General features: G+C 37.2%; 1 protein-coding gene across 1 annotated transcript in view; it reads right to left on the bottom strand.

The window, feature by feature from the left end:
- The window catches only part of KLHL32 (kelch like family member 32), a 118,881-nt gene that overhangs the window by 38,875 nt on the left and 55,196 nt on the right, over nt 1-24,810 (bottom strand). The window contains exons 5-6 of the mRNA XM_058802002.1: nt 23,288-23,386; nt 255-470 (exon numbers count right to left, since the gene is read on the bottom strand). Of these exons, the coding sequence (XP_058657985.1) occupies nt 255-470; nt 23,288-23,386 (315 nt within the window). The remainder of the gene's footprint in view (nt 1-254; nt 471-23,287; nt 23,387-24,810) is intronic.

Here is a 24,810-nt window from a genome sequence, read left to right as displayed (position 1 = left end):
TGGAGGAAAATCTCTGTCTGTATTTAAGTAGCAGAAGTTCAACAGCATGACAAATTTCTCTCTCAAACAAAGTAATTGCATTAACACAACACAACATTTTTAGAATTTCGTTTAGAAATTTCCCTCAGTTGTTATTCACAGTTTTTGCTCAAGTGCTTATTCTCCCTCGAGATTGCTCCAGGGTTTCAAAACAACAGATTACTGCTATGGTTTATAGAGTGTCACACATTCTGGTTGTTCACCAATCCCCTTACCTGCCAGATTTGTTCTTCACTGAGTGAAGTGAGTCTATCGCTTTTAAAAACCTCTCGAAGAAGACAGTACGGGAGTGCCAGAACTTCTTCAGGATGGCTCTTCAGTAGCTCAGAGAGATGTTTTACTAAGAAGCCAATGACTGCATTCTCCAACAAAGTGAGGTTGAAAAGATCCGCAAGCTTGTACAGGTCCAAGTAATTAAAACTATTTAATTCCTAGATGGGTGAAGCAAACAAAATACACGTCACAAAAATATCCCAAACCCAAAACAGAGAATATAAAAATCCACAGGTCTCAGATAATGAAAAAAGGTTATTCTTTTGGAGCTGTGGATAAGGAAGGCAGGCAATATAACTTCAAGTTAATTAACACTGCCTCATTCAAAATGTATATGTGTTACCATTGCATATGCAAATATATATGATAGTACTAATTTATATTGCAACTCCTAAGGTTATTTATGCATAAAGCATCTGTAAGAAATATGGATTAGCACATAATATAATAAACCAGCATGATTTACACTGTATGTCAAGAGAGCTCACAGGAGCTAACAAGTGGATTAAAAAAATGCATTTTTTAACGACAATGGTTCGTTACAAAGCAATTGTTTGTTCATTATTTAGTGTTTTGATTGAAGTAGAGCACCTGTGTAGCACAACTTTTGTTCTATGAAACCTCACAAAATACAAGATGTTGAGCAACATTTTATCAGGTATGAATTTTTCTTCATTGAACAAATGAACCCTTTTTTTTCTCTAACCACTGTCATCAAAATATAGTGGATGTTGGCTTCCTCTCTCTCCTGGCAGCTGAAAATGTGAGGAGCAAAAGCTATAGTAGCTCAAGGCAGAAAGCTTTGCCCATCCTGCTAACAGATGACCAATATTTACAGGCTAAACGTTTTCAACTTGGCATCCCTCATAAATTAGTACCTAGACAATGAACTACTGCTGTTCTAGACCACACTGCTCCTTTCAGGGAACAGCCCAAGAATTCACCTCTATTAGACAAAAGCACCCAGGGCACCTGAGAAATAATAATCATGTTTACCCATTTTCTCTGTTCTTGCTGCATGCTCACACCTCTCTTCCCCTCTCCTCCGCAATCCCGGTTCTCATCTTCCAGTTTAGCGCACTGCTCCCTATCAGCGCCTTCCCCTGACCAGCCCCATGGGTGAGAATGACAAGGAGCCTCGTCAGTCTCACTTTGCTGGTGAGTTAACGCGGGGACTGGAGCAAGGAAGAGAAACAGACTAAATTAAGTCAATTTCACTTTCACTGCTCCGCTGGATGGAATGGCAGCACCAAATGAAACTGACAAGAAATCTTGTAAATGTCAAATGAGCTGCACGGCTGGCAGATAGAGCAGAGCAACAGGGAAGATGGGAAAGTGCGAAGAGGGGTTTTTTTGGAATGTTTTATGGACTACATCTTGAACGTGTGAATTGGGTGCCTGTCCCGATGACTGTGGAGCTGTTTATGCATATGCAATGGAGAGTGGAGAAAGAATTTTTTAACCTGCTTAGAGGAGTCAGTACTGGAGGAAATGGAATCAAATTCCTGTGGAGGTTCCTGCTTGTTACATAATCTCCCAGTCTGAATGGTTCACCCTCCCCAGCAGAGCTGTACACTAAAGATAAATCTTACTCATTATCTACTTAGACTTCTGCATAAGAGCTTCCCATGGTTTTCTTGGAAGAACAAAGTTCTTTACATTGTCAGAACAAGCATTAACAGCCATCATACCAAAAGCCACAGCTATTCTAGTGTCAGCCCCTCCTCACATTAACACAGAGGAGGTAAGAATAAATCTGCAGAAAGAAAGATACAAGAATGAATTCTACATGAAAAGTATCTGGTCTGTGTGCTTGCTTGGTGATTTAGTATCTTCAGATCACAGATGGCACCTCACAACCCCACTCCTGTGACGGCCATGCAATGCTGGCAACAACACATAGGAGTCCAATCCAAGCAAACAGCACAGTATTTGACAAGCAGCAACCACAGTTTATTGTCTCTGGCTCAGAAAACTATCTTTTCAAAGAACTCACTGATTGAAAAAATCCCAAATGTCAGAAAGAAATTTAGAAGAGCTCAGACTGTATTTATTGAGCTCTTTTGTGGTCAATGGCTATGTCTAGGGACATAAAAAATAAATAAATAAATAATCAAGCATTGTGAGCTGAGGATCAACAGTCCCACTACAATACATGCCTGATCAAACCCCACTAAGTGTTGGTTGAGAAGGTGGCTTTTAGCAGACTTCAGAGGAGGAAAATACTGGAGGTAACATAACAGGATCCTTATTAGAGAGAATCAGTAATGAGACACACAAATGCAATCCACCCCTGAAAAAACTTTACATTTTCAGGGAAATCTGAAAGACGTTGGTAAGCCTTCATTTTAGGTTTGGATATTTTTCATGAACTCCAAACTCCCCTATCCTCTCAAATCAGAAGCAATCAAAGTTGTTTTTATGAAAGCTGTCTTACAGTTAAAGAGGCCAAATATACTTATGAATGTATAAATAAAATCTCACCAGTTACTTATACTGCATGTAGTAAGTTATTTCAAATGCTTATTTAGGTATGTGAGTTGGGGTTTTTTTTGAGGGTGGCTGTTATGTGTTTACTTATTTTCATTACTAAGTTTCAGATGATTTTTGATGCTTCCTAACATAATGTGGTAGTTACCTGCTGAACTCACAGTCTACTTGTTAACAAATACTGAAAGTGTGTTTTGTTAAAACTGGCCTTGGCCTGGAATCAGTAATGTTCATTTCTGATTTTGTAAGGTTAGAGTTGACCTACAGGTTTGTATTTCACAGAAAAAGAGGCAAATACTTCATTAGATTTTACAAATGAAAATCAGGTTTATACAGTACTGTACAATACTGCCTCAGTTATGATCCTAGAAAAAACTTCACTTTGAGATTGTTCAATGTATACCCTAGATCACATAACTTTGCTCTTATAAGTGGTAAAATTTTCAAAAACAGTCTAAAATGAAGTATATAAAATTAGTTGCAAGAAAAATGCACCTTATCTTCTAGCTTTAAAAAAGTCCCACAGTAAGGATCAAAGCAATCACTGCCAGCTCAATCTGATTTGAATAAATTTTTCATGCTAAAACCTTAATTGAATTAAAAACTTTGGTAAATGGTGAAATAGGTTACTTAACAGGAAATTTAGGTGTGTTCATGAGTAAGAGTACTGGCAGTCTCTGCTTTCCACAGATTTTATTATATTGCATTAACTGAGCATCTACAAAATTTTGAAGTAGTGTGTGACTTTCTTGTGGTACTGCATTGCAGTACATGTTCTTTGAAAACAGGCATTACAAACCAGGCTTATGAAAATTTTTCAAACTTTTAACCCCTTCTTCATAAACTTTTATATATATGCCACTTTTTTTGAGCTGAAGGATGAAATATGGACACAAGCAGAGCTGTCACTAAGAGCTGAAGGGTAGTGATCCTATCTCTTCAAATATGATGCACGTTACACTGCTGAAAGACATTCAGGCTAAGAAAATATGTATAAAATTACAGGTACAGCACTTAAAACTAAGTTTAAATAGTTCTGAAATCTCACCGTGAACTCAAACCAATTTAGTAAATTGTCCAAATTATTTATCAGAGTCTACTTCTAAAATAAGAAACTTCCTTAGAGATCCCATGCATTCCACTTAGTGTGCATCCCCCCACTGAAGCAAGGGAATCTATTATTCCTCACTAAGGGTCTTCTGATTCAGTAGTACCAACCTTTAGATGCCAAACCAATTCAACAATGAGCTGACATTTAAAAGCCTCATAAAAGAAAATATCTTCCACAAACAAACATAATCTGAAAGATGACAATATTAAATATTCAAAATAAATGATGTGACAGTGTGAATATTTTGATACAGAGGTGCATTTCAGTATAGAGATATGCTAAAATGTCAAACAGGGAAAAATAGCTATAAACATTGTGTTTAAGTTGCTTCCAAAACCATCTTTATTTGTTCCTACTTTAAAGAATAATTGCCTTGCACAAGCCACAGAAAAGGATGTAACAGATTGATAAATTAGAGTTAATCATAACCAAGTACACAGCAGACTACAATATACCTCTATTCCTGTGCTCCGTGATATAAATAGCAGAAAAAGCACAAGGAGAACTAAGGGGAAAGAATGCATTTCTTTACGACCTTATTTGAAAGATAAACTCCTTGGGGAAATACAATTTATTCAGATTATCAAGACCCTGCTGTGCAAATCTACAGTCTGGGAGCACACTACGGAGATCAAACAATATTTACTTTATTCTGTTGGGTATAAAAGCTTTTAATGAATGCATAATTAAAACAGCAAAAGTATATACAGCTTTAGAATTCCACTGCCAAGCCAAGCCATTAATATCCAAAGTACCGTAACCAGTTGTAACTCCACCTGCTTCCTAGATTACAATACTGTTATAAATCAAGGTATTAAATGACTAGCCCTGCTGCTGTAGCAGGGAAGAGTTGCATGGTGACACTATTCCCCCCTTTTCTAAACGAGGTTGAGCCTCTTTAAAGCAAAAAACCCCAAGCCCAAGTGTGAGGTCTCTGAGAGAGGGACACAGCTATTCAAAATCCTTAAGCAGCACAGGTCTTGACCCTACACCTCCAGGTTCTCTGCCACATTTAATACTATGAACCAGCTGCACCATTCAGAAAAAATCCTTGACAAAAATCATAGCAAAGATGGGCCCTAAATAGATCAGGGATAGTAACAAAATGAAAAATTGTAACGACAAAAAAAGGGATCAACACAATTTTAAGATAAAAGAAAATCAGTTCTGCTGGGTCTAGCTGTTTCTTTGTATATCAAAGGTTTTAGTTTTGCAAAACCTCACACATTTACTTAAGAACTAACAGATCAGGCACACACTCAACAGCACAGCAACAGACACAAACATTTCATAATAAGCATAAGCACAAAAAGTATATTTTAGATCTTGTTTGAAATTTGCCTCTCTTAAACACCAAAGTCATCCAGTTGAACCATTAAAAGCATTTTGCTGAAGCCTGGTCACAGTGGAACAGCTGGCTCAGAATTTTTCAATGTACTAAACTGATTCCTCTTATTACGAAATAAGTGCAGGCTGCAGATGTGTCTATAGACAAAGTAAAAGATGGCTTTAAGTGACTCATTTTATACAATTATTTTTTTCTGATAGATCACTGCTTTCTCACCACTTCCTGTAATTCCTAAATTTGTTTTCTCCTTTGAGCATGAAAAGGTAATTTGCATCCTTGCTGATATTTCAAAGTAGCTCTAGAGCTAAGTAAAAGACCAACAATATCAAAACATTTCAGCCCTATTATTTTTCCTCTACCCTATGAGAATTCATTTCCCTTCTCACTTATTGTTTCTCTGTATCTGCTCAGTTTTCAGGTTTAATCCTGCTGGCTGCTGCTAGTGAGAATCCTCTTTGAAGGCACAGAGGAGGCCTGTGAGCTTCACAAGCACAGAGGAAAGACATGACATTCTCAGATTGCTCATGTGATGACACAAATGTGTGGTATTCGACAAAAAGAAAGCGAAGCATGCCATATGTAAAACTAAAAAAAGAAAACATTTTCTAGAAGCTCAGTTTGATCTACATTATTAAATAGTACAAATATCTTCAACTGCAAATCCAATTAAATATTTTAGGTGACACTGACTATATGTAACTTTTATAATCTGCACACACAATTATGTGTATCATGGAAAGAAATAAATTAATGGAATATTAAGACTACGCAGTTAAATTTTCATACTACCAGTGGAAGAATTACAGGTAAGGTTCTGCAGTGGTTTCAATAACTGCTTTGCCTTGGTTATCAGATGCTGCAATAAGAATTTTTTAAATTATTTTAAGTGTCCCTGGCATAGGAACCCCCTAAATGAAAAGTTTCACATCTCACCAGCTACTCCTGGCAATATAACTATAGCAATATATTGTATTTAGCAAATAAAAGTACAGGGATGAAGGAACATGGAGATCTAACCCTTGACCTGGCACTTTTCTATCATTTCACACAGCAGAAACACAAAGCAAGGATTTGATGAGATTTATCAACATTTACCATTTTTGCCAATTATGGGAGCTTGCCTTTTCTTCAAAAATGTTGTGAGGAATAATATTTCTCATACACATTAATATATCCTTTACTCCAGCAGAAATCACAGAATATAGTCTCTACAGATGATTTATCATTTTACATTTTTGCTAGCTCCTTCGAATTACTACAGTATAAGAGGAAAGTTGAAAACTACTTGCTAATGCATCAACAAGCAGTAATTTTTTATGGTAACTGTTCTCATTTTTTTTATTTTTGTTGCTAGTATTGACAAATTCAGAAAGTGTTGTACCTTAGAAACCCAAAGCTTACAGGAGTAGCAGCCAAAATAATTACAAACCAGAAGAAGAAAAAACATAGGACTGTATGATACTATTACTTCCTTTTTTTGTTTTTTTTGGTTACAGGCTCCTGTTTAAGGCCATGAGAATACAGAAGTTGGAGTCTATTCCTCTACTATGCCACAAACTCATCAAAACACCTTCAGCATAAATTAAGAAAGATCCATCTTGTTCCCAACTAGTATTACAAGAAGTCTCAGCTGATTTTGAGACTCCAGCTCTTAATTTCATTTAATTTACTCAGTTTATATACCTTTGCTTCTGTGCCAAAATGATCTTTTAGATTTAACAGCACAATGTTTCTCTCCCTGATCCCCCCCTCAGTATTTACTCCCTTGACACATTTACAGAAAACAATGATATTCCTCCTCAGCCCTCATTTTACTAGACTAAGTAAGAAAAGGTCTAATCTCCTCATCTACAGTAGGTCTTCCTGATCATCTTAGCTGACCTCTTCTACACCTCTCAGTTTTGATTTCACTTATTTTTCTGCATGGACAAACTCTTCCCAGTACTCCTGATTTTTCAGCAGTACCTTGCAAATAGCATTAATACTTCCTCATCTTTATAAATTATCTCGTATGAAAGTCCAACAGTCTTTTTCTTGATGCTATGACATTAGTAGCTCTTAGTCACCATATGATTTAATACATGAAAAGTCGTTGTGAACTTGGTCCTCAAGTGAGACACAGAAACAGCCACTCTGGCAGGCAACACAGAACTAATGCAACATATTACAAATGGGAATTATGATTAGATTCTACTGAGGATGCTCAGAAACTATTTTCAAATCACTTCTTTAATTGCATTGTGTCTTTGAGTAACAGATCTTGTAATTGTCCCATTCCATACCAGTTACTGGGGGAAATTATTTCAATGATTTTTAAGACTTGTTTCAAATTGTATCTGGATCAATGGGCTGAGGCCAACAGTATGAGATTCAACAAGGCCAAGTCCTGCACTTTGGCCACAACAACCCCATGCAGCACTACAGGCTGGGGGCTGCAAAACTCTGCAGTGGGAAAGGACCTAGAGGTGCTGCTCAACAGCAGCTGAACTCGAGCCAGCAGTGCCCAGGTGGCCAAGAAGGTCAGTGGCATCCTGGCCTGTATCAGGAACAGTGTGACCGGCACGGCTGGGGCAATGGCTGTCCCTCTGCACTCAGCACTGGTGAGGACACAGCTCGAGTGCTGTGACCAATTCTGGGCCCCTCACTACAACAAAGATATTGAGGGGCTGGAGAGGGTTCAGAGAAGGGCAAGAGAGCTGATGAACGGTGTGGAGAGTGACTGATAGAAAAAGGGGTTGAGAGAGCTGGGGGTGGTTAGCCTGTTGAAAAGGAGGCTTGGGGGTGACTTTATCACTTCCTACAACTGCCTGAAAGGAGGGTCTAGCCAGGTGGGAGGGGTTGGTCTCTTCTCCCAGTGACAGAAGAAATTTCCTCAAGCTGCAGCAGGAGAGGTTCAGGTTGGACACCTGGAAGAATTTTTTCATTGAGAGGGTGGTTAAGCACTGGAACAGATTGTCCAGGGAAATGGTGGAGGCACCTTCTCTGGAAGCATTCAAGAAACAACTGGACATAGCACTTAGTCCAATGGTTAATTGACATGGTGGTGTTTGGTTAAAGGTCAGACTTGATCTTGGAGGTATTTTCCAACCTTAATGATTTTATGATTTTATTCTGTGAAAAGTAAGGAAGTAAAATCCTTCTTAACACACTGAAAACCAAAGTAAGTCTTAAAACAGTATTAAGTATGAAAACTTTTAGACATAGAAAATAGAAAAAGAAAAATTATTTCTAATTCACAGTACATTAAAGTGGAATTTTTACTCTTAATTCATATCTCCATTACCAGCATGGAGGACAGATGGAGACGGAAAAAAATTTAAAAATCAACATTCCTGATATATCTGTTAATAGAGGTATTAGTGTACCTGACAGTTTCCCTCTCCAATGCCTTTTTAAAAATAACTTGCTATTTTGCCAACATTTAATAAGTCAAGCTGAAGTTTTCCAGCTTCAAGATGAATCACTTGAAACCTCTTGAAAACATCCCTAAAAGCTTATTATACATTATTAAGAATGAGCCTGACAGGAAAAGACCATTGCTCTTCCATATTAAAAATATTCAGAATGTAAATAGATCATAGGGGTTGCCATCCCTGTGAACAACTTTCACTGACACCCCCCATTAAGCCTCTAGAAAAATAATTTGGATATGCTCAGTAACACCTTGTTTGAACTTTTCAGTCTAAAATCGCATCACATTTTTAGAAAAGGGTAGCTATAGTGAGCTGGTCATCTAATAACATCAGAGAATTAAACAAATTGCCTAAAATATGTGGAATAACAGGTTATTAACACAGATCAATCCAAGTCTCAGAAATGTTTGCAAAAGAACCCAAAGCAACAAAACTTCCTTAGAATTTTAAGGCAGTATTTGATACTCCATCTGCTGAAACACTGAATCCAGTGCAGGATAACTCAATAATGAGTATAACTTTGACAGAAAAAAGTCCTCAAGGAATCCATTTGGATCCAACACTGTTAACAGTTTAATTGAAGTAGTGAATGATAAGTTTGGTCTGCAGAGTCTGCAGAAGACTGTGCAAGGACAGCATGAGTATTGTCAGGCTATCTGGGAACCAGTAACATAATACAGAAAATATACCAGGCTCTATTTGGAAAAACACTGGCAAGCCATCAGGGAGGCACTAAGAAGCAGTCATAAATAGTAACATTAGTTCTCAGAAGAGTGGCAAAAAAAAAAAAAAAAGAAAAAGAAAAAGCTCATGCCATAAAATGCAGCCCCAGTGCTGCCAAATAAAAGAAACAAGCCCTCTTGCTGCTTCAATATTACATTTTAAATCTACTCTTCAATTATTGGTCCCAGTTCTGAAGTCCAAACTTTAGGGATACTTAAAACCTACAGGTTGGAAAACCAACCTTGCAAGATTTCAGGTGCTCAACTTAGTTTTTTAAAGAAAGACTCCTGGAGGATTTGATCTTGAGCAAAGATATTTATAACATGGAGAAAATAAATGAAAGGAAAAATAGCTTTGACTAAATTTTCAGAAAATAGTTTCTGGTGCATGAATGTAGGATCAGACCTGCCCTGGACAAGGAACTAGAAAGTACAGGACAGTGTGCATTGGCTTCATGGGATTATGTACATTTTACAGCTCTGCATTAAAAAAAAAATGACTGCAATAAAACTAGTTTTTTTGACAACTGTCTGTACAGGTAAAGAAGGAATATTTGTGCAATTTGACTGCTGGGGTCATAATGGTTTCTCATTCCTCTCAAAAGCAAGAGACTTGTTGCAGCTGCAGGAAGATATGAGAGTACTCAGCAGTTAAAAGAACCTGACTATAAGTATGTGAATGATAAAAAGGCAACATTTCCATTTTATTTGGAAAACTGTTATTTGTTCAGGTATCTCTGTGCTCCTGCAATATCTGACCTCAGCTCAAAAATCACTAAGAATTTTATTTTTGTTGCTCATAGCACTAAACCAAGGCAAATTCTCATTTTACAGAGGAAAAAAGGAGAAGCAGAAGAATAATTTAAAAAGATTTCACATGATGCAGAATATACAAAGAAGAGAACCTCAAATGCCTGGAATCCACTCCAGTGCTCTAGTAGCTAGATAATTCCTGTCTTCACCAACTTTAACAGAATTTTAACTTACATATTCAGTCCAATATATTAGCAAAATGTCTACAATGTGTACTGTATAGGCATTATACCCCAGTAAAAAAAAAAAAAACAAACAAAACAACTCTCTACACCTCTCTTTCCCCAGATTTATGAAGTGAAAAGAAGATCTCTTTTTCCCACAACTAGGAGCTGTGTTATTAGTAGGTTTACAATGTATTAATCAGAACCAATTTCAGGAGATATACAGCATTAAAAGGGATAGTGGTAGGCCATAAATAGACAGAAAAGTAATAGAATGAGAAAAATCTGGAAGAACCACTGAATTTTTTAAAAAAAATCTGGACATGTGAAGATCAAGAGGAGTTTGCTTGTCTTTCACAGAATCACAGCATTAACCAGGTTGAAAAAGACCTTTAAGGTCATCAAGTCCAACCTATGAACTACACCCTGTCAAGTAGATCAAGGCACTAAGTGCCATATCCAGTCTTTTTTAAACACTTCCAGGGATAGTGGCTCCACCACCTCCCTGGGCAGCCCATTCCAACAGCAGATCTCTCGTCCCATGAAGCATTGTTTTGTAATGTCCTGCCTAAACTTCCTTTGGCACAATTAGGACTGTGTCCTCTTGTCCTGTTTCTGGTTGCCTGTGAGGAGAGATGGACCCCCAGCAGGCTACAACCTCCTTTCAGGTAGTTGTAGAGTGTCATAAGGCATCCCCTGAGCCTCCTTTTTTTCCCAGGCTAAGCACATTTTAAGCATTATTGACTAGGGGTTTACCTGTCATTCTTTTAGTCAGAAATTATTTAAAGTCTGACTTTCAAAAGTCACTTTCAGAAAGGGTGAAGGCCAAATGAAAAAAATGGGCCTTGACTCAACATCCAGTTTGATTTACAACATCTGACCTTCCGTAGCACTAAACAAGTCACAAGTCCTCCCAAAAGTAATACATGTGAATGTTCACACTGCTGAAGGTGCCAAGCACCAGCAGTAATGCCTAAGCCTTCAAAGATCATGATAACTTTTGCCCATTTGTTTCTAGCAGTTCTTACCAAGAATAAAAAATAATTCAATCCCTCACTTCCAAACCGCAAACAGCTTACAGTCAGAATCTCTTGTTTAGCATAAAGCCTTTTTTTTTTTCCCACAGAGAAGATAAGAATGTTTAATCAATATATTTAACACAACCAAATGACAGAATTCTCACTGACTTCAAGATTTCACCTTAAAGACACCACCTTTATAAGCTGAACAACTTATTGTAGGCTCAGTTTTAAGTGTTCACAAGTTCAGATACATGCCAAGACTTCAATCCTGTAGAGTTTGAAAGGCACCTCTCCAGCCTTTCCCTTTAAACATAATAGAATCAAGCAAAGCAACACTCTGCAGAGAAGGACCGGGCAGTCCTGGTGGACTGTAAGCTGTCCCTGAGCCAGCAGTGTGTCCTGGTGGCCAAAAAGGCCAACGGTGTCCTGGGGTACTTTAGGAAGAGCATTGCCAGCAGGTCAAGAGAGGAGATCCTCTCCCTCTATTCTGCCCTGGTGGGGCCACATCTGGAGAGCTGTGTCCAATCCTGGGCTCCTCAGAGAGAGAGAGAGATGTGGAACTCCTGGAGCAGGTCCAGCAAAGGGCTACACAAAGATGTTTAGGGGACTGAAGCATCTCTAGTATGAGGAAAGGATGAGGGAATTGGGCCTGTTCAGTCTCAAGAAGAGATGATTGAGAGGGGATCTCAACAACATATCTGAAGGAATAGCGCCAAGAGAATGGAGCCAGGCTCTTCCTCACGGTGCCAAGCAAGAGGATAACAGGCAACAGACACAAACTGATACATAGGAAGTTCCACCTGAAAGGGAGGAAAAGTTTCTGTATTGTGCAGGTGACTGAGCACTGGAACAGGTTGCTCAGAAAGGTTGTGGAGTCTCCATCACTGGATATATCTGAGAACTGTCTGCCCACAATCCTGTGCCCTGCGCTGCAGGACGACCCAGCTTGAGCAGGAAGGTTGGACCAGACAACACACCATGTTACCCTCCAACCTGCCCCATGCTGTAACATTCTTTCACAGAACCTTGGAAGGTCATTTAAAAATAAGACATAGCTGAGTTGCTTCAAAAAGAACGTACTTCTGCAGAAAAGTCGCTGCTTTCAAAAATTAACTACAGCTTACCAAAGAAGTTTTTAGCCAATGATTGTTCAATGCAATGTTATAAAAGTTGGTCTTTTTCAAATAGTAATTTCAGTAAGAAATGTTGCTAAAACATTCAAATTTCAAAGATGTCAACCACACTTATAAGCAAAACCCTACCAACAGCTTAAAAAAGGTTATATATGTCTAGTACTGTTTGTTTTCTCCCATCTCAAAATACTCATATATTGATCATTTTTGCTACTTGCTTTGCTCCTTTTCAAGAAATTTTCTAACCTGTTTAACAAGTTTTGGTTCAGGGATGAATGGTGCAATGTGAGTCCAGAACTTGATTAGGAATACATGGAAGTTAAGACTCACAATAGTACCTAGGAAAGCCAAATAATTTCAAGTGTTTGGTTACAGTAAACTTTCAGTAGAAGTCTCGCGGGTTCTGGACATCATCACTGCATACATGTACTTCCTACACACCTCAGTTCCCTATGAAGATGGTAATGCTTCAAATATGAGTAAAAATACTGAGAAGCAGGCAAACCCAAATACAAACACATATAAACACTGATTTGAGGCATGGTGTATGACAGTAGGCCTGTCCTCCTGGTGTTTTTCATATCCACAACATACCAAGTCAGTTGGATTTCCAATCCTAGTGACCACTGGCAACTGAACATCCCTGAGGTTACTACAATACTTTCCCATGATAATCAGGTATGCTGAGATGCCATGGAAACTCAAGGCCCTTTACTTACATAATTAGAATAGACAGTGCTTCCAATTATCAAGGAGAAAACATTCTACAAGGAAGAAAGAATTCTATGTGTTACCAGTTCAGTTCCTACTGAACTGTAAATAAAAGTCCTGGTTTAAGATCTAATGCTGCTTATACAGCTAGACACACTTGTGACAAAAATCACAAATTCCATAAAACTGTTTAAACAGATGGGAAATTTAGCAAAAATTTCCTCCAAATTAATAAACAGATGTTTTGAATATATTACACAAGAAAACAGGTGAATGAAGTTACAGGCATTTCTCATGTTTTTCATGTTTGAAATAACACACTCACAGGATGTTATTGATGGTTAATAAAGTTGATGCCGCTAATCTTTAGGCATGGATCTTTAATTTTTAGAATTAGTGAGAAGAATGAGGACAATTTATAACTTTTAAAGCCCTGATCATACTGGCTGAAGATTCAGTAAGTCATTACAGCATGTATACATTTATATTCATTTTGGTTTCAAGGCCTATTCAATACCTTGGACCAGAAGGGTCTCTTTATTCTAAATGGAGTTAGTCTATATCACTAATCTAAAGCAAAATACAAATTCTACTCATGCAGTTGTGCAAACAAACTACCATAAATGATGGAATGTGTTAAAATGCTGCTTCATTTACTGCTGCTACAAGATCTATTGGAAAACATCAACAGCCTTATATGGAACTTGTCTCTTTCTTTGTGGTCCCCTATAAACACAAATGGCTTAACAGTATTTAACAGTAATTAAAAAGAGATGATAATCTGGAATACTTCAATTTCTAAAGGTACTTATATGTAACGTGGGCTTAAGTAATTTTCCTTACAAATTTTTCCTCTTAACTAGCACAATTAGTTGAGTATGTTGTAAGCAGTTCAGGTAGATGGATCACACAGTAATGATTAAGCCATCAGAAAAACATAAAAAATGGTGGGGCACAGTATCAACTTCTAAATACATAGGTTTGTATCAAGTCCAGATTTCTTATGCCTTCAATGAGAGATAGTCTACAAAAGACTAAAATGCAAATACTGCATAACTGGAGAATGTAGCAACTTGGATCTCAATTATTTCAGTCCTTCTTTAAATAAACAAGGTTTATTTAAATAAACCATTAAATAAACAAGGTTTTGAAAGTCTCTTCTATTAAACTGACTGAAAACTTAAAATTAAATTTACAAGGTCTTTCTGACATCTTTTAAAGATGGAGCAGACTGAATCATTCACTATTTTCCTTAGCCTAATATTTCAGGTCCTAAGTTGCCTCCTAAAATTCCATCAAATAATAAATTTTATCATTCATTTTCTTAAGAAAGGTTTTGCTGTTTTGTTTAGAATTTGAAAGTGACTCCCATGAAAATAATAATATTGCATCTAAAAATAGAGTAGAGAAGAGGTAAAAGATATTTACTTCATAATGAAGAATGAAAAATATCAGTTCTATTTTGGATAAGCTAGTATAGAGGAAAGAAAAGATGAACAATTAGCTCTCTACCACAGTGATACTTCTGAGATAAAATCAGATTGTAACTCACTTCAAGCCCAATGTTCTCTTCAGGTTCATAGGTTACAAATGATTTATAGTCACCATTTCGTACTTAGCATTCTGGCTTTTCCCATATTGTAAATACTTCATAATCAAAGGATTTTCTTGTTTCAGAAATACCTTTGCTAAAATGGCTTAATACAACTCAAAGTGCTTTAGATGAAAACAAATGTAAGTAAAATTTTTCTCTGTTTCTTTCCAGGAGGTAAAAAACCCCTCTCTATGTCTGGTGCCTATATTCCTCTTCTTTCACATTAGAGCTGTAAGTCTCCTCTTTCAGGTCACGTCTTCCACATAAAAGTGCTAAACTAATGCCGCTTAATGACAAATTAATGTCCATGAATAAAAAATACACCTCTAATAGCATAGAGTAATTTGCCATTACAATATCATCATTGGACATGCCCCTGGTTTAATACGATGTATTTAATTCATAACTTAATGAGTGATATATAAAAAGAGAGAGATGAACCCTGCAATTACATTTATGTGAGTCTGTCACCTTATTTGTAAAACCTTAGAGTCATTTACATTCAAATTAGAACAAATGAGTGATTTCACAAAGTACAGTGATAAATGACCATTGCTGCACAAGACAGAACTGTATTTCCTTTGAAAACATTAACAGTTTCCTATTATTTGTTAAAAATTACAATGCATATTGCCCAGTGTTGTGTGAATAATGACTTTTTTACTGATTAGGTCAGAAGACTAATACGGAGTAAAAATAAATAATTTTTCTTTTCATTTTTTCTGATTTTAGCTTGAATTTCTCTGCTGAAACTGTTATGGACTCACACTGCCACCTGCTGCCCAGGCCCAGGTAGGAAAGCCCCGACTGCCTCATTTCAAGTCCAGTTCAGCCATTCTGGGTGTCATTTCTTGCAATAAACTAAATTTTCCTCCAGACCTCTAAGTGGACATGTTGCTGAGAACACAAGCAGATAAAGATAGCTGAACTACCCAGTTACAAATACCTCCATTTTGGAAGTGCATCCAAACTGCCTCAACTTGTAAGGAGAATTTAAATTGAAATACACTGGGGACAGGGAGGGACAGGGAGAACATAAAACGTTAGTATCGATCAGATGGCAATAAAACCAAAGAAGAATTTTGTACACTAAGCATTCTGGCATTCATCAGGCCCTGTTTACAGCTTTATAAAAATACTGGAAAGATTCCAGAAGCAGAAATCTTTCAGGGAATGATAGACAGAAAGGTCATCTAAAGAGTCTACACTGGCTAAAATGACAACATGAGAAGGGCAGGGAGGGAAACTGTGAAGCCGTACAGTTTCCCTGCTCCTATTTAAAACACACACCAAAGCTGCTTGCCCTTCCTGACAGAACCTGCAAAGAGATGGCAGATCCAGCACTAAGTGTCTCCTCCCAATTTGTGACCTCTCCTGTAACTTTGCTGCAGAGGACTGGCAATGTGTACCCATACAGCTACCTAGACAGCTTGGGAGCTCTGATCTTGCCAGCAATAGTTAACCTAGATGCTGCAGCATCATTTTTTTACACATCCCTCATCAGTTTCAATACACACTGCAGATAAATAGCAGCAAGTGGATTATAGTAAGAATGGGACTCAAAGTGACTGGGTATTGTCGCTTTGGTATATTTTCAACTTCCTCACTGATACCAATTGAAAAATGTAAAAAACAAACCACCATAATTTTTTTCCTGAGTCTCATTTTAAGTGGAACCACATTTCATATATATAGATTATTATCTCTGAAATGTATCAGTATATTAAAGAGATAACAGAAAAAAAATCCCCAAGTTATTTTTGAGTTTTGTCCAAGAACTGTTCTAATGACTATCAATGGCTCAATGACAACAGCTGACAAAACCTGCTCCTTCAAAAAATAGCAGGCAACAACTGGTTGTGTAACACTTAAAAACAGGGAAATGTAAGACATTATTTTTGTCTACTTTGTATTCTTAGCATGGGAAGGTTACTTCACCACAGGATAAAGTTGGTAGATTTAAGCTTGCTGGTGGTGACTAATTCTGGGGGATTGAGGGGAGTGTGCAGAGTGTGCATGCATGTACTTAGATTAAAAACTCAGTATTAGTTAAAAAAAGCAAGCCTTGGTTGCTAGATGACCTTTAGATTTTCTTTCCAGTAGTTTAATTCGCTCTATATGAAAAACCCAGGAGCTAAAATCCCAACTGATCTGGGGCTTCTAGCAATACAAAGGTGATGCTCTCAATCTCTGGTGTAGGAATTAATTCATCTCTGAAGGAGTTTATCTTAGTGAAAGTTGGGACTGTCACTGGCACTGTTCCAAATGAAGAAGTTTGGTTTAAGAAAAATAAATAGCTTTGAAGCTCTGGCTTACCCACATACATAAACCATGCACACTCCTTTTAATCCACACACAAATTCATTTGTAGCTTCTTCCATTTAAAAACAGTAACATATTTCAATCTACAACACATTCAGATAGTTTAAAATTAGAAGAAGAAAATATTTAAATCATTAGGAATTTGTACACCAGGAAAAAAAACTGTTTTTCAAGCCTAAATTGACCATTAGAGAAGAAGGTTAAAAATCAAATGCCCCTACCCAAGATAATTTGCCTGTTTCAATTATTACCATTAATTATTCCAGAAGGATTTGTCAGTTGATTAATCTTATTTTTGTATCCCAAGTCTGATCCTCCTCACTGTCTGCTTTTGTATACAAGTAACCAGAGCAGGACAGCACAGAGGCAGCTCCAAGAAAATTCCAGTTGACTGCTGTTGTACAATGCTGGGCCCAGGCTTATTTTAGTCACTCACCTAAAATGTTCTTTCCTTTTTATCTTAAATTAGCTGTCTTCAAAGATGGCATGACTGACATCAGTAGCAAGCAAGCAGAGTTCCATTTAAAGTAATGAAGCTTCTAAAAAGTAATCTGATACATTTACCATTTAGCAGGGAACTTAATGCACTTAAAACTAATAGGAAAATTGGCATCAAAGCTTCAAGTTCACCTGACATAAAAAACATTTAGGATACCAAGAAGAATTTTTACAATTCAGAATAACTTCAGTGGCAATCAGGATCATCACTGCTCATGTCTACTATACCTGCTCCTCCTAGGAACTATGAGAATAAGAAATAATTTCTAGAATTAAGGAACTATGAGAATAATAAATAATTTCCAGAATAAAGTACAAGGACAGTCACTTCAAATAAGTCTGTACTGAAACTATGCCACTGTCCAACCAATATACATAACATAAATTATATCCCTGACTCTGTCCAGTGTGTAAACTTAATTTGTTCTTCACAAAAGGTGCCTAATCTGGCAACAGAAAATTAAAGGGATAAATGCAATCTAACAGTAATGCCACATCCTGCCTCTCAGAAATGAGTCTAATCTTTGCTTTGGATTGCTCTGCAACTTCTACACTCCTCACCCACAAGTATCATACCGTGACTGTATTCAGGATGTACCTAGAACTCCACTGAAAAAAAATATTATACTTCAGAATATACATAAAAATCACTTAGCTTTGAGATTTCAATTAGGGGCAGTCCAATATCCCAGATCCCTGAATGCCAGTGGAAATCAACCTCTGCTTTAAAAACCAATTACTACCCACACAATACTGAGCTGTTGTTGATCAGAAGAAGGAAATTCCATTAAAAACTTACACTCTCGACAGCATTCCCTCCTTATCAAGACTCTTTGATTGTTGAAATAATTTGCAGTTTGTGGCTCTCTGGTACTGAATACACAAACAGTTGAGGAAAAAGACAAAAATTTCTCAGATCTACAAGCAGTTATGTAACTCAGACATACTCATGAAACAAACATTTTTATGTTCTGAATAAATGTTTTAACACATTTATTCTCTTGCATAAGAATAAAGTTGTCACGTATCCTTCAGAAAAACATTCACAAGCTTTAAAGTGCAAAATAGGTCATCACAAAGACATTACCTAATACCATGTTCTCTACAGTTCCATTTAAAAAGTCCCTTTTCAGATGGCCACCACATTTAATGCCTTTGATTCGTTATCTCTTGCTTTTTCCTAAATCATGTGACAAACATGGTCCACTTTTAAAAGGCAAAGGAGATATTCAGATAACCCATTCCTGTTTTATTGCCAAGTTTTCCTATTGGCTGCAGCTCTCTGCATTAGCCCCCTCTGAAATACCTCAGCCAAAACCGACAATCAACCTGAGCTGGAGGAAGAACCTGGGAAACAAGAACCTAAGAGAACTGGATGTGCAGGCTACCAGCAAATGCTGTGTGAGCGATCACAGAACTCAGTGCCGCTGAAGGAACACCAAGTTCAAGGCTTTAGCTCTCCCACACCTCTGCAGCAGTCAAGGAAAATGCATTGCCTTACCGTTTGTTCAGCCTGAGACAGATGTGTGCTCTTACAAGCCTTGTTTCAATGTTTAATGTACCTGAGAATTATGCAGATGACATGAGAGATTCATGAATATGTATGTATCTCAAATAAAATACATCAGCATGCTTCAAAAGAGTCCCCTTCTACAAATGAAGCTAGAAACAAAACCCCCAAACAGCAGAGGTTGTGGAATAATCATAATTCAAGATATGAAAATGCTGATATGGGGGGAGAAGTTTCACTACACAAAGCTGGAATTAAGACCAAAAATAGGGAATACTTGGGCATTTCTCTTGTTTGCAAATAAAGAAAATATTATTTACCATAATAATATTTTACCATAAAAATATTATTTACCATAGAACCATAGTTTTAAAATGAAAACTGTAAATTATCAAATCTAAAATAAGCATGAGTTTTCAAATGAAAATATTGAATCAACATTAGATGCAACAGAACATTTGATAATGAGAAGTTTATAAATGATAAAATGCATTTAATAAACTAGTAGTGTTGTCAGAAACCTCCACTGCATTGCCTAGTTGAGGGTAGGGAAAAATGGTCCTCTCACTTTTCCTGTCTTTCCTTTGATTGAGAACTCTTTTTAAAAAATGCCATAAATGCAATTTAAACAATCTGTTAAAGAATTATTTTTTTAAATTCATCAAAACATTAAAGTCCTCTAAGCTCTTTAGTCTATAAAAAAGAGGATCTGTCATAGTCAAAATAATGTTTTGTTTATTCTGAGACAACCAAGAGGAAATTCCTTAAAGACCAGTCAATATAAAAGTCAGCATTGGTTGGAAATTATTCTGTCCTCAGCAAACTAGAAATAATTCTTGACAATCAGACACTTCAGCAATCACCTTAGATGAATCAGATCTTTACAGTATTCTTTGGAACCTCATAGACTACCAATGTGCCTTGAAACAGATACATGAACAGGCAATACCAGTTGCATTTGTAGCCAAAAAACTCCATCCTTATTGAAATGCATGGCATTATTACAGGCCCCAGATAAAAATATCAAAAAGAGATGAAAGTGTTCAAGACAGTTCCAATGAACTGTCAGGCTGGAAGATCTAGAGAAGAGCTGGAACGAGTGCTAACAATAAGAGCAGCACTCATACAGGAAAAGCTTGGTCTAATCAAAACAATTAAAGGCAATCCTAACAAGTTAAAACTCTGTGTCATCATTACACAACAATAAATGACAGCTAGATCCCACACACTGTATTTCCTGAATTCAGGCTAAACTAAGCTAAGTTCATGATAGCTGAACAATCCAAAACAGCATGAAAGAAATTCAGCAGCACTGTAAATGAAGAACTCTGGCACACTAATTCATCAGAGAGAAGGGAAAGGGCAAGCACTATTCCCTTTCCAGCATCTGTATCACAGCACATGGGGTGACAAGGCACCCCAGTTCCCAACTGCAGAGAGGATAAGTGGTTTTAAGGAAGCCTTCTTTATCTACTTGGATTTCATTTGCAGATAGTACTAAAATAAAGCAAGAGCTATTTTTTAAAGTCACACAGTACTATGTAGAACATAAATAGATATTTGATTTAATTAGTTTGGACCTGAAAGATGTCACAGTTTTAAGGTACGTGCAGTACCTTGTTGACCTCTGCTAAAAAGACTTGCAGTAACCACTCAAGGCTGATTACTTGCATGGACTGCAACCATACAAACAAACAAGACAGGTAAATTCTTACTGTGATCTATGCAGACTGCAGATCTGTCTACATGTATGCCTTGCTGAGGTGAACTTGGTAAAAAAAAATACTGTAAAAAGAGTAAAATACAGCCTAAATCCCAATGTGGTATAAGCTACAGCCACCTCACACATGTGCATGCAGATTCCAAACCTTTATGATGAGATCCTGATTCAAAAATAGGTTACAGAACTAGCACTGCTCTTTGTCTTCCACCACATACTCTCCTCTTTTTTCCCCTTCGTCCACTACCTAATTCCTTATCTCAACTACTGTAAATCTGGACACTGGGTCCCTCTGGACACTTCCTCTTTATTTTGAGTGCAGTGTAGCTCCAGTTGTCCCACCCTGGCACACTATTCAAGGCAAAACAGTGCTTTTTCACATCTTTCACACATCCCACAGAAACTGCAGACCACAACGTTGTGGTTTCTATGACTCATGAAAGACACAGTAATCTTGTTAAGTTGTAGAAATGGAAAAAACATGCAAATAAACATAGGCATGAGCCAAATGCATCAAAAGACATGAGATTAACAGGAAAAGCACTAGCAGGAGAGGAATTAAAGCACCTCTGATTATTTTCCAAGTTATTTTGTGGTTGCACTTCATCTTAAAGGGCTTTTCCAACCTAAAGGTTTCTCTGACTGTCATGTCCAGAAAATTTTTAGTGCTCTGTTAATCACAGAGTCATTTGCAAGAAATATTCACTAACTCCAAAGTGTTGGGTTTTTTATGGGGCTAGTGTGATTTTGGGGTTGATTCATTTTTTAAATTCATTAGCAATTTATTTCTAAATAATTGACTATAGCTTGCACATTAAGGCCAAGATTCAAAGCACTTCTAACTCTGTAGTTGCCTGTCTTTCCCCTGCAATGGCATTTGGATTAAAAGTATTAAGATGATACTAAGAGAAGAGCTACAAATACCACAGGCTACTCAACACAGGTAATAGAAAAGAAGTTTTAGTTTAGCCTAAACAGGAAAAGTTAGCACAAGGGTTTATGTTGAGTATACACCTACATCCTCTCACATCCCTACCTGATGAGCACAACAAACCAACTTTTTCCTACTCTTTAATATTTTCTGTAGCTTCTTTGCTGTAATAGTCTCTTTAGTTCAATTTCTGACAAAGTAAGAGCTACATAAGCATCAAAGACATATACTGACTGGTGTGTTTGAGGACCATTAAATACATTGTATATGACTACATGTGTTAGATTTATATCTTTCTCATGCCTGCCTGACAGTCAGTAGGTCAAATGGTCTTGTGGCTTATTTGGTATCTCACAGCTCATATTTCTCAAACCAATCATCTTTCCCATGACAACCCATGTCTGTTTTCTCAGAAAAATTAAATCTCTTCCTGCATTCCTAAAAAAAAAACCAAAAACAATTGCAGCCCTCTGTCAGCACCTTTAACTTTCTAATCAATTAAATAAAAAATTAAATCAATTAAATATAAAGCACAAAACAATACCAACTTATTATCTGAATATACATTTTGAAGGGCTTCCTAAGGTTAACACTCAAAGAACAGATTTTTCCCTGTAAGACACAAAGCCTTCAAGTACATCCTGAAGTTCTTAGCAGGAGATGCTGCATGCCCCCAGAGCTCAGCGTGCTGCCAAGCACACTCCCACTGCTCAAAGGCAGCTACACTGTGGGAAGGCAAGTGTACATGAAGAGCACTGTGCTGATGTGCATCTCCATGCCCAAGTGCTGCCCAGGTGCAGTTAACACATCCCATTGCAGAAACAGTGATGAAAAGTTACTGACAGGAGCAAACAGTTCTGTAGAACTGCTATTGCTATTTTATTTTTAGAAGGCTTTTCACAGATACCCGTCAAAGCCATGTTCTTGCTACCATCATACCATCATTCTTGCTGCCATTTCCTATACAAGCCAAGCTCAAAAAAAATCTTTACCACAACTCAATTTTTTTTGTTTCATAAAGGAATTGGCATTACAGGCATAAGGCTCATTGAGAATAAGGTGCCATTAAAACAAGCCCTATTCCTTCAGCGAGAGGCTGCAGTGCCCTGGAATAAATGTCAATTTTCTGTTGTGAATTACACGTCTGAATTTGTCACAAAACTCATGATCCTAATAGGGAAATATCTTCACATTTGGTACACTGAAGTAGAAGGCGGCAAATTCCCTGGTAAAAAGGGAAATCATGCTGTGGACCATTCTTGCTTTCAGGAATTAAATGGACAAAACGGATGGAGGGATAAAGCATCGACCATAAACTGATACCCAAATTACACCCAAAAACCAGATCTCCCGAAATTCAGTTTTTGCCATTGAGATTACATCAGGTATTGTACTAATGGTCTCCTATCGAAATTAGGCTTGAAACAAAAAGTGTGCCAAACAGAAACAGCTGATCAGGCCAAAAAGCCTCACCTCAATGAGATAGTGAGAACATAAACTGAGAAGCTCCAGCAGCTGCAAATGACTCCCAGCTGCTAGGACATCCTGTATCACCCCTGGTTCCAAGAGGATCTGTAAAGAAGAAAATGGAAGGTTTGTCATCTGGAAGATGTACTCAGAGTACTGGTAGAATATATTAAATATCTGAAATAACAAAAGGCCTTTAAGTCAACATAAACAAGAGAATACAATAAAGCATATAGGGAACCCTTTACAGAATAGGGACAGATTTTCTAAAGTTCATCTGATTTTCCCAAAGGATTTTTAAACTTTTTTTCATTATTTTCTTTTTCCTGTAGGAGTCCCAAAGTCACAATATCCCTTAAACCCTTTGAAACTAAATGTCTGCTGTTTAAGAAGGAGATTTTTCAAAATAACAGAAGCTCATTTTGTTATCTGTATACTTAGATCCTTCCACATATACCGATGAATCAGCCCAACAGAATTGACTCACAAGTCTCCACTAATAATATTATTCATGCATGTAAAACAAATATAGACTAGGAACACCCTGCCTATTCTGCATGGTGCCACTTTATAATTTTCCTAACCACTGTCTTCATTTGAGAGAGCAGGGCTCTGAAAGCACAATGAGCATGTTGCTGGGGAAGTGCCAGAGAGGGCATGGAAACCAAGACTGATTATTCAGCTACTTGCTGACATGAAACTCCTACTCATTTCAATTAAAATCGTGTACAGGCAGCAGTAAGGATAATTGGGCCACAGCTTACAGACCACTGTCTTGGGGTCAGCTTGTTAGAGCATCCCTTTTGGGACACAAAAACGTCATTGGGAATATGGACACTGGTCAGCTTCTTATTAGCAATCAGATGACAAACTATCTATATTAAAATCTTTAAAGTAGCACAACATCAAAAAAATTCAGAAATGCATGATAAAAATTAAATTTTCAAAGCTGCTTGCTATATTCAATTTTATCCTTGTACTTCCCCTGGCAACTTTGGTTTCACACCACATGAGGTCAGTCTCTCACTGCTCCACAGGGAAGCAAAGCTTGCTTTCAGATTCTTTTCTTTCTGCTCACACAATTCAGTTTTATCTCACAGCATCATTTGTGTACCTCAAGTGCAGCGGCATAAGGAAAATGGAAAACAAAAGGAAAGATATTCAAATGCATCTTTTGTAGTTTAACTATTTTTGAGGGAAATGAAAAAAAGTGTATGCATTTCTTCAAGCAAAACCACAAAATATCTCCAACATAATGGATATATTAGGAGAAGGAGAGAAGGAGATTGATCCTTGCTTACATCAAGAACTCATTTACATTGAGTTCTGGCAGCATATGAAATCCTTAATGCTTGTGCAAATCACTACATTTATTAATACTAGGTTGTAAGTGAACATTATATGTCATTTACATACTATATAAAACATGAAGGTTCTTTATCTAGCCAGAAATTCATGTAGGAATCCTACTGTAAATGAAAAGCAGGCCCAGCACAATCCAGGTTTTTGGCTGGTGCTACTGAGGTTGC

Source organism: Ammospiza caudacuta, chromosome 3 (assembly GCF_027887145.1).
Source record: "Ammospiza caudacuta isolate bAmmCau1 chromosome 3, bAmmCau1.pri, whole genome shotgun sequence".
Taxonomy (NCBI): domain Eukaryota; kingdom Metazoa; phylum Chordata; class Aves; order Passeriformes; family Passerellidae; genus Ammospiza; species Ammospiza caudacuta.
The sequence above is the reverse complement of the archived record's forward strand: the minus strand, read 5'-3'. Positions and strand labels throughout refer to the sequence as shown.